The following is a 17414-nucleotide window of genomic DNA, read 5'->3' as shown; positions in this document are numbered from 1 at the left end:
AGATGCTGGGAGACCTCACAGTGTTGCTCTCATGAATGAATACATTTTTAAATAGTTGTCACACACTTACTCACAGTCAACTCAACTCGGCCCTTGGTCTCAGTTGGTTCTTGGATAAAATTGGTAAAATGTTCTACTCTGAAAAGACATAGACATTAAGATTAGATCAGTAGTTCTAATAAAGCTATTGAAAGATCAAGACCACTGTCACTGTGGCAAATTAGGCGGCCATCTGGTTGGATTAGTCATGTTCTAATTGAATATAACATAAAAAGAGGAGCCGAAATATAACACAAGTTAAAAAAAAAAAGCAGATGCAGTTATAGTTTTGTGGTCCAGATAACAAAGGAAAAGCCCATCTGTCTTTGTCAGGATGCATCTTCACTGATATATCTTCTCTGTGGTCGGTATATAGACTGACAGTGTCTTTTCATGGCAACAAACTCCACGGACACATTGATTGATAATCCTTATTACATTTATTTACACCAATTCACATTACCTACAACTTTTATGAGCTAAAATAAATAAATAACTGAAGATTAGACACCTAAAGACACAGATGGGAGTTTAGTGCTGTTGGATTGCCAGCTTTATTTCACATCTGTGTCGTCAAAAAACCTTCTGTGTCTCAATGTTATTCCCAGTTACAGGTGCTTGTTTGCAAGATAGCGCTCTAAAGCCTTTGTCCAGAGATATTACTCAAGTGATAATTGAATGTACCCACGTCATGTCTTTCATGAACACTGAACTGAATTTATCTCCTGCTGATTGTGAAGCAGAACATATCATTTTAGCTTCCTACAGTCGAAGATGTGTCACAGTGGTTTTGTTGTAAGTTTGAGTGTCAGTAAATACTTGGAATAGGAAATTGAAGCTACTTTTAATAATTATATCTTGTCCTTTAGCATGCACAAACAAAAGATGCTCCCGCTGAGGTTTTCTGGTTGCTTCTGATCTGGCACAGGTGCAGGGCATAGAACTATATACAAGGGCAGGGCAGGACAGGACAGTGCAGCGCCCTCTTGTGGCTCTGAATAAAACAGAACCATTTCTTTTAACGTGATAATGAAGCTTATTGGACACTTTCTCTCTATTTCCTCTAGTCCAAATAAACAACTACAAAATACATTTATCATCAGGACATTTCCACCCTATCTGTGTAAGACAAAAGTAAACTTGCTTCATCCGAATCAGGACTGTTCCTGCTCACATGAAACGTGACACTCTGTCTCAAATCTGAACCCTTATCCACTGTAACGGTTTGTTATCTGCATGATTTTGATTAAATACCTTCGCAATGAATAGGTTACACCATGATACAAAAGACCAACGCATCACCCATGTATCACAGTGTCAGTGTTACTTGATGTGTACTCTTTTTAGATGTTTTAATCTCAGTAAAAGTTCAAGTGATTGGCATCATCTGATACACATTATTGTAAACTTCAGAGTTCAGAAGCATCCTTTTTTAGTGTCTCGGGCTGATCTCACTTTAGGGGCGGAGCAACAGCAGTGGGACAACTGGGTGGTTCCCATTGCTAATCCAGTGAAAGCAAAACATGCTATTTAAAGTTAAGTTTATGCCCTACTTTGGTCTTGTTTTGAGAACCAGCCTTTGTGCACCATGCTGCTGTCTGAACCTCTGGCCACACTCGGAGGGTTGGCAGTTCTGTGGAAGCTGCTCTCTTTGCTCTGGAGATGCTGGAGAGGGTTCAAACTGTATTTTGTGTCTACATTTTGGCAAGCGGATTTAAGAAGATATGGCCAATGGGCAGGTAAGTCCCTTTATGATTTAATATATAAAGTGAAGCAAGATACAGGTAAACTGAGATGGGCGTATATTGGAAGCTTTGAATTGCAGAGGTGCAATGAATGATCGTGAATGCATATAATATGGATAAACTATCAAAAAGCTAAAAATAATCGTTTGTGAGTTGACTAATCAAATAAATAATTTCAGGTTTATCAACCATCAAAGCAATCTTTATTTGCTGCACTATCGAACTATAGTGTGTATCAAAAATGCATGCACTGTGATTGTGACAACGTGGTTTTGTTTTTCCCAGTGGTCACAGGTGCCACCTCAGGCATTGGTAAAGCTTATGCCATTGAGGTAAGAGATTTTTCCTCCATTTTAAAAGACTGAATGAAAGTGGCGCTAAATCAGTCTGTCTGCCAATCTGCAGTTGGCGCGCAGAGGTCTGGATGTTGTACTGGTGGGGCGCTCCGAAGATAAACTTCAAACAGTTGCCATGGAGATAGGTAAGTATATCTGAAATGTTAGTAGAGCGGGTGGTCTTATAACCAGAGGGTTTGGAAGGGGGATTGGTCAGGACGAGTCTCGGCTCCTGCAGGTGCAAACTGTCATTCTGTCCTTGGGAATGACGCCTCACATCTGTCAGTCTACCCCAGGGCAGCTGTGGCATTAATGAAGCTTACCAAGTATGGATTGAATGGATCGAGCAATTTCCGAAAAGCGCTGCATAAAACCAATGCGATATTATTTTCTAATGTAACTGATCTAAAAAAAACCTCTCTTTTAGAGGACGTTTATGGACGAGAGACCCACACCATCAAGGTCAATTTCAATGATGGACATCACATCTATCCTGACATTGCTCAGGGGCTGCGAGATCTGGAGATAGGCATTCTAGGTACTGACATTTTAACTATTATTAAATACACCGCGTTCCAAATTATTCTGCAAATTGTATTTCAGTGTCAAAAAGGTAAAAAAAAAAAAAAAAAAAAGGTTTTCAATGAAACTCATAGATGGTGTTGTGTCTCAGGGCTCTTTGAATCACTGACATCACTCTCAGACGCCTGGGATGATTAGTTGTCAGGTTAAGCCCATGTAAGGTTCCACATTATTAAGCAGACCATCATTTTCAAGAAATATGGGAAAGAAAAAGGATCTCTCTGCTGATGAAAAGCATGAAATAGTTGAATGCTTTGGTCTAGGTATGAAAACCTTCGATATTTCATGAAAGATTAAGCTTAATCATCGTACTGATAATAGATTCGTGGCTGATTCAGAGCACACATGGGTTTGTGCAGATAAAGGCACAATAAGGACGGTTTCTGCCAGACAAATACATCAGATGAATAGAACAGCTGCTACAAAGCAGCAAACAGGTATTTGAAGCTGCTGGTGCCTCTGGAGTCTCCCGAACATCAAGGTGTAGGACCCTCCAGAGGCTGCAGTTGTGCATAAACCTTCTATCCGGCCCCTAAACTGTTCATTGAAGCTCATGAACAGAATCATGGGGAGAGAACTGGTCGGCCTGAAGGTGTGAAATGACTGACGACTTTCTTCTATGGTACAAAGAGAAGAGCCGTGCTTTCCCTAACAAGATCATCTTCATGCATGACAACGCACCATGTCATGCAAATTCAACAAATGACAATTTTCAGTTAAATACAAGCTTTAAAATGTATTGAAACGATGAGTTGCATAATAATTTGGAACAGTAGATTTTGAGTTTTTTACTATATTCATTTTTGAAGAAAAATACTGCCATCACTGGGAACACATTTAAATGATCCACCCCCAGACTTTTATGCTGACTCTCATTTGAGCTGACAGAGAAAAATGTAATTTGCATAATAATTTGGAACGCGGTGTACATGCATAGTAATTAAGCGTTCTCCTAAGATTCATCAATAACTCATTTACATTTCTGTCCTTTACAGTTAACAATGTGGGGATGACCTATTCGGAAAACTTTGCCTATTTTCTGGAGACACCGAACGCTTATGAGGTATGTCTTAAATAAGGCTTTAACACCATTGAAAATGTGATCATTGATTCATCATTACTGATTTCTTGTCCTCAGAAAATCACCAACATTGTCAACTGTAACATGTTGTCAGTCCCTCAGGTGAAGCCTCTCTCAAACGTAAATTCACTAATGTGCTATGAAACACGTTGCTTTATATTTGATCTGGTTTGCAGATGTGCAGGCTTGTTCTGCCACAAATGGCTAAAAGGTAAAACTCACATATTTATACAATACAGTGGTTTCACACCAAGTATGCATATGTTTAAAGGTGCATTATGCAGCTTTTATGTGGAGAAAAAAGTTAATGGTTGCGCGTATTTGACCTAGTAGTGACCCAGCAGCTGTATGAGAGGTCAGCAAGGCGCCGTTACTTCCCATCACTGTGGTCTCTAAGACGCTCCAGGATCAATTGTTTGGAAGGTTTTCACTGCTGATGGGCCGTCTCACCAGAAAACCAACAAAGCAATTGATCCTGGAGAGTTGTAGAGACCACTGTGATCGAAAGTAAAGGTGCCATGCTGACCAAATGACTCTGTGCATGACTTCAAATCATAACAACACCGCCCAAGAAGTGGCTTCCTGTTTCGATCCAGCACGCCAAAATAAAAGCACACAGCTCGCCTCATTGATTAGTTCAGCAGGTACTTGCAACATTACTAGAATATAATTAAATACACACATTTTAAGTGTCTTGTCTGTTAATAGTTAGGCAGAAAGAAAGAACCGCAGAACTAATGAATAAGATGGTGCTTTTATTTTGGCGTGCTGGATCGAAACAGGAAGTCACTTCTTGGGTGGCGTTGTTTTGATTCGAAGTTATGCACAGAGTCAATTATACAGCCGCTGGGTCACTACAAGGTAAAATATGCCCAAATATTAAAAAAATGTTCCTCATAAAAAAGTTACATGATGCACTTTTAACCCATAAAAACACCAGTCGACATGATAACAATCACAAAGACACGCTGACCTGGTCTTTTCAGAAGAAGAGGTCTTATTATCAACATCTCATCTGAAATTGGTGTCCGTCCTCATCCTTTGGTCTCCCTTTACTCTGCAACAAAGGTATTAAATGCTTCAGTAATCTAGTAACAGAATTTGAAACCGCAGTTTACATCGTCTCCATTTCTGGTTTCAGCTCTTTGTCACATATTTTTCTCAGTGCCTTCACGCAGAGTATAAGTCAGAGGGCATCACTGTTCAGGTACTGCTCAAATGACAAACTTAAAGTCAAAAAACAAAAAGGGAAACTATAAATAATTGTTCTGTTGCCATTCAGTGTGTGGCCCCCTTTATGGTATCCACGAACATGATAAAGCACAGGCCGGTCAACTGCTTCATCAAAAGTGCCCCAGCATTCGTCTATGAAGCTTTAAACACGGTTGGTTATTCCACCTTCACCAGTGGATGTCTGTCCCACGCGCTGCAGGTATCTCCTCCTATAGATCTCCATGTTATTTGGAGTTTATGAACCACTCAATGCACTGACCCCATTTGTTTCATTCGTGTTGTGCAGAGTGAGGCTCTGACACTGCTGTTGCCTTCATGGATTCAGATGTCCACCTTCTTCATCAGACTGTTGAGAAAAACGTCTGACGTGAGCCCATGGGAAAATGACAAGCAAAAGGTTATGGAAAAAGAGGAGTAAGAATTTGTATTTATAGATGTTCAATGGTTACTGTATTTATATTTCACTAAAACATGTTTGCCAGCTTTTATTACCTCAAACACTAAACAAATAGCATTCTCAATAGACAGCACTGATTCGTTTTTTGGACTACATTTTCTCAAAAACAATCAAAAATATTTATCTTTTATTTAATATATGAGAAAAAGAATGTCAGTGCTATCCTTTAATAAATACTTATGGAAATAAATTATGAAATTGCACTGATATTTACATTGTCTTTTAAACACATGTAATGGACTATGAGAGTCCTATAACTGTTATTTATAAAGTGGAGGCCATTTTGGCTTTCTGCCTCTCCCTGAACTTGTACTGTTTTTTATCATGTATTTTACTAATGTTGTATCTAATATGTATGTGCAAAGTAATAAAAGCAAAAAGTAAAAATAATGTTTTAGTGGTGGCTCTTTGGATACTCTGTGATACTAACAATGCTACAGTTTTACTTATGTTTACAGTGTGTACTTGGGGAACAATGGCCAGTTCTTTGTAGAAAATGTCCTTGCAAAAAACAAAAACAAAACAATATTAAATATTTTAACAGTGCTTTAGTTACATCAGTTTAAAAGTAGCTTCCCACAGAAAAAAACAACACTGAAATTAAGAGAAGGAACGAGCCCTTTAAAAAAAATGCTTACTGGCTAAGCAAAAAAAACAAACTAAACAAAACAACGCTCTCTAAACCCTCTGAATCTTGATGTGCCACAGTCTATATACAATATACAATTAAGTATTTTTCTTGGCCTAAAAACAAACTTCTTCAAGTATATGAACCTCATAACACAACCACTTTGTGTAAAGAGGTTGAATGTTCAAGTCCACGTCATTGTAACAGAATGACAGTAACAGGTGCTTCTTTTGCACCTCAAAGTCCAATAGGCAGTGAGTCCAGATACCGTGTACCTGCAGTGACAGTCTTCATAGATCAGTGTATGTGACTGGGGTAACGCCATGAATTAGCAGCGTTGGTCCTAGTCGGTTGGTGACTGTCTCGAGCTGGGAGATGTACTGCTGCGCCTGTGTGAGGAGGGGCGGGGGGCGAGGCAGATAGAGGAAGCGGACTGTGGCTTGTGAGCTGTGCTCTATGAGCAGGCTGTTGACTGCAGTCAGGTAGTCCTCAGACAGGGGCTGGACCAGCTCCCCCTGTGGGACTGCATGATGTACGAGAGACTCCCATGGAACGATCTTAATCGATGCCCTGATTCTTAGTTTCTTCAGCAGCTCTCGGAAAGTCTCCTCATTCACCACCCAGGCCTGACTGCCCGACTTGGTCTCCACATTTAGGAAAATCCTCATGCGAGCATGGCGCCACTTACTGGACATGTTTAAAACACAGGCCATTTGTAACAGAAAAAGGCTGCACACGTCCTCATAGTCACAGCTGTCGGGCTGCAACAGATTTAGAGGCCACACATCAATGATGCGGTTCGAGCCATCCACCTTACTGTCCTTGTCCTCGCCCTGCAGCTGGAAAAAGTATCGCCCCAAACACACATTCTTGTTCATCTTTAAAGCATCTGAAATGATGCCCACATACTCCTCAGGTGAAAGCCAGCGGGGGCTCTCCTCGTGCCGCACTGGAGGGAAGTGAGCCTGCAGAGAGGGCAGGTCCACCCCAAAGTCATACTCCTCCTCACTGCCCTGTCCCAGAGAAGAATTGCAGAAGGCAGAGTCCTGCAGGAAGAAGTCCTCTGGGATACAGCTGTCATAGAAACCCAGGATCAGGGTGTTGGGTTTCATTCCACCTGAGAGACATGCAGAGACGAGAACAATAAAACACACTGAAAAGTCTACATTTTAATAGAAAGTTGTACATTGAATTAAACATTATTTTACAAATGACTTGATGAGTATTTTATGGGGACTGTACGACATCCTGAAATGTAATCTACAATGATGGTACATGTGGAGTGTGGCTCACCCAGTCCTGTGATGCGCAGCAGGTGCTGTGTTCCCTGTCGGACAGATGGAGACAGCGTCAGGTCCACAAAGGCTTTGACATCGAGTTTATCCACGAGACTGAGCCAGAAGTTATACTGCTGCTGCACCGGATCTGACGGCAGTGAGTCTGAAACAACATGTACAGGAAGATAATCAGCGGGTCGGATAATAGTCGTAATAACAGCTTGGTTTAGTCATGCAAATCCGGTGTTTCACAGGATTCTTAACGCACTACATTGAGCCCTTATTCATGTATGCATCGGTCTGAGCAGGGCTCGAACCAATGACCTTCGGATCTATGGACGATTGATCTCACTCTCTTTTTCCTATAAGGGCCAAAACGTAAACTTACAGCACGCCGAGCCCAATAATGTTTAAATAGTTCCTTGAATAAAAGACACATTAGAAGGACAAACTGTGTTGATGTCCCTTAAAGTTCTAGAATCTACATTAGCCATAGTTACACATTTACAGGTTCTTATTATTTCTCTCATCACCTCATTGTTTTTTAGATAAGATAAAATATGACTTTATTAAGCTCACAGTGGAGAAATTTTGTTTTCTTAACGATTGAATCAAATTAATTAAAGAAAAGTCAGTTGTCATCCAAAGCTAATTGCAAGGGTCAATGCTGTGAAAATAAGTCCTGTCTGCCACCAGGGGGCAGCAAAGAATGCTTTGAGTTTCTCTGTGTATTTTGTGAATAATCAAATAATAGATAACAGATGAACAGAGTACTTTTCACTTTCACTTGATACTTTTTACATTTAAAGCCATTATCTTGTCAATTATTGCTTTTACTTAGGAATTTCAGAAGTTTGAAGCACTTTTTGAATTAGTTTAACTCTATTACAAATAAAATGTGTTATTAATTTAAATTAGTTATTTTACATTGTTTTAAGGCAAAATATTAAAACGGGGCTGACAGGCTAACTGTAGACACGAAGTAAACAAAGTAAAATGGCTGTGTAATGCAAGCATAATTTGATATATCAAGAAGCAGATGTTCATCAGGCCACATCATTACCCAGATCCCCCAGCTTCACGTGGCCCAGCACATATAGGCCTCCCTTCTTCAGCTGATTCACAAACAGGATGAGTTGGCAGGACGAGCGCGGGTTGGCCACCATCAGCAGCATCTGGGGCCTCCAGAACTTCACATGCTCTTTCCTCACATCCAGCATCAGCAGGTACTTACGAACCTGAGCATTGGCAACAATAAAAGACCGAACATTAATTTTATGGCCACTTTCGGACTTCGATAAAATATTTTTAAAGACTAAAAGGAGCCAATGTAATGTAAATGTAGCTGGTAATGCTTTCATTTTCTTTTTCATGATCACTACTTCAATTATTATTTTGTTTATCTAATTCTTAATGTTTTATCCCCCATGTATAATGTATGTAGGTACCTGAGAGCTTTTCTATTCTGGGCTTGCTACAGCACATCTTCTGGCACGACTGTGCTTTGATTTGCATATTAAAATTTTGGCATCCTTGTGACCTTTTTGTGGCTGCACTACAGAATTACACAGATTCACAAGAGAATCATTGACTAAAGCCAGCTACATGTTTTAACCAAGAACATTGAAAAGGTGGCCTTCACGTGACATCACTGTCTCAAAGTTCATTGTCTTCTCTTACAGCACACATGAACGAATGTCCAAATATTTTCTCTGAAAGGCATCCAAAAGCGAGGACAATAGTCCAAAACATTACAGTGATATTAAAAGGACTGAAAGGACTTTCAGCCAAAACAATAATATGGTGGGTTTGTGAATCCAATTACATCTTTGTTTGAGATTTGTTACAAAAACTGTTTTTTCTCCCATAGAGCTGTATTGGCCCCTGCCCTCCACCTGTAATCATGACATCATCATATTCTAAAACGTGAAGGCGACCTATTGTGTGTTTGCCAGTACCTGGTGAAATATGAGGGCCTGGCTGATGTAGCCCCAGCTGCTGGTGGGTGACCGGTAATGCAGGAAGAGGAGCAAGATCAACAGTAGAACGATGCTGCCCGAAGAATACACAGGGTTTATGACGAACATCATGACAAGACAGCTCAGGATGCCCAGCAGGCAGGTGTGCCACGAAAAGTACTGAAATGTGGGTCTAGAACAAAGGATAGAACAGTCTTTTAACAGGACAATGAAATGCTGGGGTTCCTCTCAATAAAATGTTCAGAAAGAAAAAAACGACTTGATCTACTTGAAAGAACTGGAGAGTAATTGAACAAAATTAGTTTTTTTGTCCTCATTTAGTATATTGTAAATTCAGACATTTGTGGGAAAACACTATGCATCTAATTATAAAACATTTGTATCAATTTCATGAACTATAAACTGAAGAAGAGGAATTGGGTTGCTATAAATATGCAAGGAAAGTTACAACTGACATTTTAGTTTAGTGGCTTCCTCTTTCATTGTTTGTAATTAAAAAAAACAGGTATAGGGCCTTTAAGCTATGAATGTTCACAGTATTTTGATTTAAAGCTTCTAATATCATAACATTGGGTCAACAAAATGTGTAATAATGTATAAAATTGTGCAGGAGCCATTTAAAAAAGGCGATATCTTTTTCTTAATACCTGAAGTTCGGTGCTGATGCCCATTCAAGAGCTAAACACGCCAGGTCCACGGCGGCAAAAGCCAGCAGGTAGAAAATTGTCACCAGACTGGCGATGGCGTTCAGCTCACCAGCAAACACTACACACTAATATTAAACAAAAATACAAGTTCAGTGTAGGACAAGTGGACCCGCAGCTGCGCTCAGACAAAGCAAACACACCTGTGCCAGAGCCCACGTGTACAGCACTGCCACCCAAGGGTTCCCCGAGTTGGACTTCACAGTAGCCGGGACTAGAGGCAAACCTGCAGAAGAAACAAGGTGCGGCGTGTCAGTGCTGCACAAAGGACTCCACGTCATTCACTTCGTACCAAAGAGATGATCCACTGCGAGAGCGTGCAGTATCCGTGAAGCTCCAATCATAGCACACATTGCAGCCGACAGAGAGGCACAGTAAATGCCAATAGTTACAAACGGAGGCCAGAGGTTTATCTTCTGTAGGAACCCATAATCTTCAATCAACAAAGTCCTGTGAAAAATAATGATCATAATAAATAAACGAATATAAACGCTCTTAACAGGTGATTTTAATTAGATCAAAATGGATTTTATGCATTTGTACCTTTCACAAGTGGCAGCGACCATCATAAAGAGTAGAACGTAGGCAGTGAAAGTGTAGAGCACAGCGACGATGGTGCCTTTGGGGATGGAAACACTTGGAGTCTTCAGCTCGCCTTGAGGGATAGAGTTAAAGTTGATTTAAGTAAATGCTCATTTTTGCCTTTTTAAGTTGCTCTTCAACTGTAGGTAAGTAAGATGAAGTATCTCCAAGTTGCCATTGCCATAGAATAAAATAGTTAAATGGACAAAATGAATTCACTTCAGATGTGATTACGATACACTTATAGTAATACTAGAGTAGCCAAAATACTTACTCAATTAAGGATAACATTTCTTTGAAAAAATGTTACTCAAGTACAAGTAAAAAGTAGTGACCAACTTGAGTACTGCGAGTAACTGTAAAAGTCTGATTTATGTTTTTGTTGTGATATAAATTATGAGAAACAAAACTTGTAATAATGTGAAAATCCTAATATTTCCTAAGAAAATACCATACAAATGTATTAAATGCATATATCTGTAGAAAAAGGGTAACGAAACACAAACTTTCTGTATTTAAAAGGCGACATGAAGTGTTGGTATCTTAAACAACAAGAGTAAAGATACTTCATTACAATATTACTCAAGTAGAGGTAAAAAGTACTGAATTAACTATTTTAAGACACTTGCTTCAAAAAGTTACCCTCGTACTAGAGTAACTTTGTATGCAATAGAGTACTACCCGCCTCTGAATACTACATACTGCATCACTGTTCACATTAAATATGTTTAGTTTCGTTCTTATGATCAGCTCTCACCAGACATGTTTGCTCCGGCCATGATTCCTGTGCAGCTCGTGAACATGACTGCAAAAACTGTAGCGAAGGACATAACAGAGTTGGTGCTATAGTCCAGTGAATATCCAGCTGCAAAAAACAAAAACAATGAACAATAACTTTATCAAATCAATCCACTTAATCTCCGCTCTGAGGCGTGGAAAGCAGCAGCAGACTCACAGAACAGATTGTCCCTGAGGGTCTTCACGCTGTATCCGGTGTAGCTGGCGTTGAAGCGCAGGGTCTGGTTGCCTGGGCCCGGGTGTGTGATGTTGATGCTCTTGGGTGGAATGGCCACAGAGCTGATGAAGACGGACATCAGAGACACGGTGACCACGATGAGGATGACGAAGGCCGTGCGCGAGTAGATTTTTGAGCCCACGAGGCACACGATGAGACAGAGCAGCAGGACGATGGAGGCGTACAGCACCGAGAACCAGTAACCCTGAGGGAGCACCTTCACACTCTCCGACACTGCGGAGTCTGTACAGGGGACAACAAGCATGGGAGATTTACTGTTTTAGAAGAGAATCGTCCAACAAGGAATGCGGAAAAGTTGAACCATGTCATTTTTTGGTAATTAGTGAATCCTCAAATATGCCATAATAATCATTTCCTTTCATCAAGCTCCCATGTTTTTGAATATTATCATTATTGTTATGAAACCCCTATGTCGATTTTAAAGGACTGGCTCTTCAGAAAGCAGGTGAAATTGTTTCTTACATTAGTATGTAAAGGGGGTGGTATAACTCAAACACAAATGCATGATTAAGGTCAGTTAAGAGGACTTGTAGTCACAACATGAATACAGTATATATGACAGTTTGTGGACCCTGAAGAAAGTCTGAAGTCTGCTCGACGGCAAATATGTCTTACAAGCCATAAAAACAGAGCTTCCTCTTAATACTTCCTCCATAAACTGCGCTACAAAACGTTAGTAAGGAAACTGTTACACATTGAACAAACAACACAACAATAGTAGACAGTGTATAATGATTTGAAGAAAAACATTAAATATAAGAACAAGCTAACGATATAATTAGCAAAAAAGTAATAGTGAACTAACTACATACCTGGGTCACGTCCAAATACATCCAAAATGGCTTCTACAAGACCAAGAACATACTCCCCACAGGCAAAAACTTTGGCAAGAAAAAACATCAGACCAATGCTTCCTCCGAACTCTGGGCCCAAGGATCGACTTATCATGTCTGTTTATACTCTGTTAAGGAGTGTTCCCAAACCCAAACCCAATTCCAGGAAACCAGGAAGCCAGGCACAATGATAGCTGGAGGCAAACAGCATTATATAGATGCAATTGCTTTAAAGTTGTGGCTTTAAAGTAAAATGTCCTATTATCTGTTTTTAATAATACTACCTTAAGCTTATAGCTGAACTAAAATCTCCTCCATAGATTTTAGTGGCCTCTAGCAGCTGTCTTTGCCTCTGGCCAAGCCCCGCCCCCAAAAATAAAAAAGTCCCAATGTATACAGACAGTAAAAGGTCAATAAGTCAGAATATAAATACAGTAATACAGGCATCTTTAGAAGAGCATGTTTTGAAGGATACAGTATGCTCCTCCTCCCTGTATGGCTCCGTTGGTCGAGATGGCGCAGATGGACAGTATAGTGAGGGAGATAATAGTGTAGGCTACAACCACCATGAGGAGCCCCTGCAGCAGCCCCGCGTGACCCACCACAAACCCTGCCAGACACAATTCACTTTACTATGAGCCATCCAGTGAGGGCCGCAAAATTCATACATATATATTTTATTTTATGTGAAAGTGGCTACACTGTATTGTTTAGACCTAAAGTAATATTCAATATGCTCTGAAATGCATGTGATGCTTGTGCTAGCACAACTCAAAACATGCACAATAGGGTTATTCTACTGCTAAGTGACACTGACCCCTGGGCACTGCGGCTGCCCACTGCTACAGGTTGCTCCAGCGGCACTGAAGGATGGGTCAAATGCTGAGGACAAATTTACCAACAATAAAGTAAACCTTAACCTTAGTAACAGCGTTGTATTACAGTCTCCTCTGAAACGTTAATGCACGTGGTCATGATTATAACGTTAATAAATATAATCTTGATTACAAACAAATAAAATGCAAATCTAAATGTCAGATATTTCACAATGAACCCACTGAACAAAATACATATATGATGTTAAGATTGTAAATATATTGTTCTTTTACCTGTTCTGAGAAACAGCACAATGCTAAACATGGACAGGATAGTGGGAACCATGACTCCAAAGAAGGTGTTGAGTCTCCGTGGGTCTTTGCTGGGCTGGGTTGGGTCCGACTGAGGACTGGCATCAGGGGAGGTCTCGGGAGCCATGCCACAGGACGCCCTGGTCAGACCGCACACCCCTGAGGTGATCAGCGGCGTGTGCTCATTAGACATGGTGAAGGATTTTAACACGAGTCTGTAAAAAGAAATTATACATGATATATATTTTTATGGCAGACTGCAGGACATTCCAAGTTATGTGCAGCTACATAAAAATCACAACAGCAACTAAACTGTCCTGAAATGTATCATTAAAGAGACTAGATGCAAGTTGGTCATTTTATTCTCACTACTGCCACCTCAGGTCTTACGCGCAACTGCAGCTTTCTATATTAACAGTAACACACATTTTTGTGTGCAGGATTTTAGAGGCAGTTGTGGTGAATAGGTCTGAGCTCATTCTACACAATAGGACATGGCTGGAACATGTAGGGGGATGAAAATACTTAGTTTTCACATTTTTACACTCTTTATAGCCCCTTTAAACCTCATATCTGGGGACCAGGGGTTACATAAAAGCAGCAACATCTCCATGGTGACGAGCAGAGGATGTCCAGCTCCCACTGAAGTTACATCTCAGAGCAAAGAAGAGCTCGCTCACAGCAAGACATTTTAATGCATTTTTCACCAACAAAAAATACTTTAATTTGGATAGAAAAAAAGAGCAAAAGGAGAGAAAGGCACAGACACATGTCCTCAACTTTGCTGTGATAAATCAAGATCATTTTCCCACTGAAGCAAAATATTATTTCACAAAAGCCTAATTCAGTGGCCAGTTTTGTACTTAAATAGTATTTTTTTCTTTCACATTTATAAGCATGAAGACAGAAAACTGATATAGTGAACTGGAAGTGTGCTAAAGCAAATCATTTGATCATAATTCTATGCAAATCTGTAATTTGAGTATTTCATTTATCTCACGTTCACTATAGCAAGAAGTAGAAGAGGGACATCTCCCCATAGATCCTCCTTCATCCTTTGTTTATTCCTCTGACCATAACAATACGTTCCTCACGGGTGCACTTTTGGAACAAGAGTTTACTTAGGCATTTATTGTGTTGCAAGTGTCCAAAAAGGCATAGCCGGTTTATCCCACATACTAATCACAGACGAGTCACACAAAATAACTTCCTGTCATGTGCTCTGGCGCCAAGAGGCTTAAAATAACAAAAGAACATAAAGTGTAAATTTGGTGTTTTAGCAATGTTCACTCGTCTCTTAAGGCTCTAGTGATGATAATTAGCCACAAACCTTATCCCTCCACCAGACCCCCCCATGATGTAAGAGTTTTTTTTTTAAAGTGTGCTCCTCATAGACTGCCCTCACATCACACCTACAGCTGGTATTTGTAGTCAGCTGATTCACACTCACTTGCACAAAACCATCTCCCCTTAAATTCTTCAGAACCCCTATGTTGACCATCTCCTCCTATGACCATTTACTTTGATCTGACCTATATGATGTTAATAGTTTGTTTCTCCTTTTAACAGAGCACAGGCCAGTATGACTTGGCAAGTGCATGCATGTCTCTAACTAATGAGGACACACGCCCTAAAACTGGATCCTGTGATTTAAGCCGTCATCATAGCACGCATTAAAATGACTGCTTGCCCTGTTTTAATTATCTTCAAAGGCTGAATCGTTTTGTGTCCCATCCTAACATGTAGCCGGTGACTTTATGCTGTCTCGACACATTCAGACAATAAATGTTCCCTCACTTTGGGGAAACAGTGAACAGTCAAGTGCATGTTTCCAAAAATACACTGTTTTCGTCACTAATACGTAAGCATGAACTGGAAGAGCAATTTAGCGGCATAAAACACCCACCCACAACGACCTCACCAATCTGTCAGCGTCTAAATCTACATACGAAATAAACTTTCACGACATGATTGGCATAATGGCGGAGTCAGACATGAAATTGAGAAGAGTTTTACCTCCGTGGACCCTGTGGAGACTGTTATGCGCACTTCCTGATGTTGCAGCTTTGCGCGTCCCACCGTGATCGGGCAGTTCGTGTGCGCGGAGGTCCAGATGCGCCGCCGCGGACGGTCTGCGGTGTCCCGAGGAGGAAGAAGTTGGATGCTGGACAAAAGAAAAGAGATGACCTACCGACCAATAACAACACTGTAGCCATGGCACGCCTCGGCGGATTGTTATTTGCCCAAAAGTGTCACGGGAGAGCGCGGACGGCCCATGTGACTGAAAAGGGCAGGGAAACTCGTTCACAAATATGAAAAAAGCTACGGGCTTGTGTCCCCGCCCCCTTACAGTTAAAAAAAAAAAAAAAAAAACTTTAGTGATTGCGTCGGCCTGTACATGCTGCCTGTGCCCACTCATCATCAAACGCTTACAGTGAAGGGTGAGTGTTTCACCCTTCAACATAAGTTCAGTAAAGGCAGCTTGAGGGTTTTGCACTCTTATCAAACCCACAAGGAGGCGCCATTGACAAGGAAGTGATGAACACGTCTGCAAACGCGCGCGCTGCGAGTGCCCCCTGTTAAAAAGCCTTTTTGGGTGTGTTAGATCAGTCAACTTCACCCTTCAGTTCACCATGCACCATGTTGTCTTCTGAATAAGTAGTTAAGCTATATTTGCCGGTGATCATTTCTCTTAAAGGAATAGTTCACCGTGTTTCCAGACTGAGATATGTTCTTACCTGAGCTTAGACGAGTTGATACGTACCCGTCTGGTCTTTGTGCGTGCCCCCAGTCACGCAAAACGACCAAAGATGTTGTCAGTATTTGGCCTCTCCCAATGTATTCCTGTAGGTCCAAACAGGGGTGAAGTTGGAAGCGACCACGCTCCTCCAAGTGCACGCACAAAGACCAGACAGGTACGTATCAACTCGTCTAAGCTCAGGTAAGAACATATCACAGTAGGGAAGAACTGTGTGCCCTCAGTCACGCTAAAAGACCGAAGATGTTGTTAGTATTTGGCCTCTCGCAGTAGATTCCTATAGCTCCAAACGGGGTGAAGTTAGAAGCAATCAAACTCTTCCACTGGGCACAAAGACCAGACAGGTACGTATCAACTCGTCTAAGCTCAGGTAAGAACATTTCTCAGTCTGGAAAAACTCCTGCCCGCACTCTCCGCTCCTTCTCCACTCTCAAACTCTCCGTCCCACTGGCCAAACTCATCACCATGGGGCACAGACCATTCAGCCGCTCTGCTCCCCAGCTCTGGAACTCTCTCCCCTCCGACCTCCGTACCATAGACTCTCTGCCACTCTTCAAATCCAACTCAAAACTCACCTGTTCAGACAGTCCTACACCACCTAGCTACACGCTCACCTTCTCAATCGTTTGTACTGTTTTTATTCTGGTGTTCTTGTTTTTAATGTTTTTAATGTGTCCATTGTACAGTGTCCTTGGGTGTTCTGAAAGGCGCTTTTAAATAAAATGTATTATTATTATTATTATTATTATTATTATTATTATTATTATTATTATTAATAACTATTCCTTTAATGGACACCAGATGGCAGCACATGACCCCATCAAATATATGCATTTCCCCCCAAATACTGTATAATACACATAGGCTATACTGTTGTATAAATATGTAAATGCTTTTTTGAAATGAACACTGGCTGACTGCATTGAGCTCTCAGCTCAATGGGATCCATACAAATAAACAAAAATAATAAGCCATAATACATGAAGCGTCCGTGTGAAGGCAATTTAAGAAGGAAATA

At 40.8% G+C, this 17414-nt stretch overlaps 2 protein-coding genes across 2 annotated transcripts; one reads left to right on the top strand and one right to left on the bottom strand.

Moving 5' to 3' along the window:
* Positions 1-1945: 1945 nt before the first annotated feature.
* Positions 1946-5997, top strand: hsd20b2 (hydroxysteroid (20-beta) dehydrogenase 2). Its single transcript, XM_079566527.1, has 10 exons — positions 1946-2116; positions 2190-2265; positions 2547-2657; positions 3697-3764; positions 3840-3884; positions 3959-3993; positions 4769-4850; positions 4924-4989; positions 5065-5214; positions 5302-5997. The coding sequence occupies exons 1-10, from the start codon at positions 2030-2032 to the stop codon at positions 5431-5433; spliced, it is 852 nt and encodes a 283-aa protein (XP_079422653.1). The 5' UTR covers positions 1946-2029; the 3' UTR covers positions 5434-5997.
* Positions 5998-6008: 11 nt separating this feature from the next.
* Positions 6009-15970, bottom strand: slc12a9 (solute carrier family 12 member 9). Its single transcript, XM_079566524.1, has 14 exons — positions 15655-15970; positions 13621-13853; positions 12987-13121; positions 12491-12628; positions 11598-11900; positions 11400-11507; positions 10604-10715; positions 10353-10510; positions 10204-10286; positions 10004-10128; positions 9336-9528; positions 8441-8615; positions 7394-7540; positions 6009-7217 (listed from the first exon to the last, which is right to left on the bottom strand). The coding sequence occupies exons 2-14, from the start codon at positions 13829-13831 to the stop codon at positions 6391-6393; spliced, it is 2715 nt and encodes a 904-aa protein (XP_079422650.1). The 5' UTR covers positions 13832-13853; positions 15655-15970; the 3' UTR covers positions 6009-6390.
* Between the last annotated feature and the right edge of the window lie 1444 nt (positions 15971-17414).

Source organism: Gobius niger, assembly GCF_951799975.1.
Source record: "Gobius niger genome assembly, chromosome: 11".
Lineage (NCBI taxonomy): Eukaryota > Metazoa > Chordata > Actinopteri > Gobiiformes > Gobiidae > Gobius > Gobius niger.
The sequence above is the reverse complement of the archived record's forward strand: the minus strand, read 5'-3'. Positions and strand labels throughout refer to the sequence as shown.

Excerpts from the sequence above, each read along its gene's own strand:
- hsd20b2 (XM_079566527.1), top strand. The coding sequence starts at position 2,030 with ATGCACTGTGATTGTGACAACGTGGTTTTGTTTTTCCCAGTGGTCACA. Across the intron at positions 2,658-3,696 it reads TCTGGAGATAGGCATTCTAG|TTAACAATGTGGGGATGACC; the intron begins GTACTGACATTT and ends TGTCCTTTACAG. Across the intron at positions 3,994-4,768 it reads CTGCCACAAATGGCTAAAAG|AAGAAGAGGTCTTATTATCA; the intron begins GTAAAACTCACA and ends TGGTCTTTTCAG.
- slc12a9 (XM_079566524.1), bottom strand. The coding sequence starts at position 13,831 with ATGTCTAATGAGCACACGCCGCTGATCACCTCAGGGGTGTGCGGTCTG. Across the intron at positions 11,508-11,597 it reads CCTCAGGGACAATCTGTTCT|CTGGATATTCACTGGACTAT; the intron begins GTGAGTCTGCTG and ends TGTTTTTTGCAG. Across the intron at positions 10,129-10,203 it reads ACACGTGGGCTCTGGCACAG|TGTGTAGTGTTTGCTGGTGA; the intron begins GTGTGTTTGCTT and ends GTTTAATATTAG.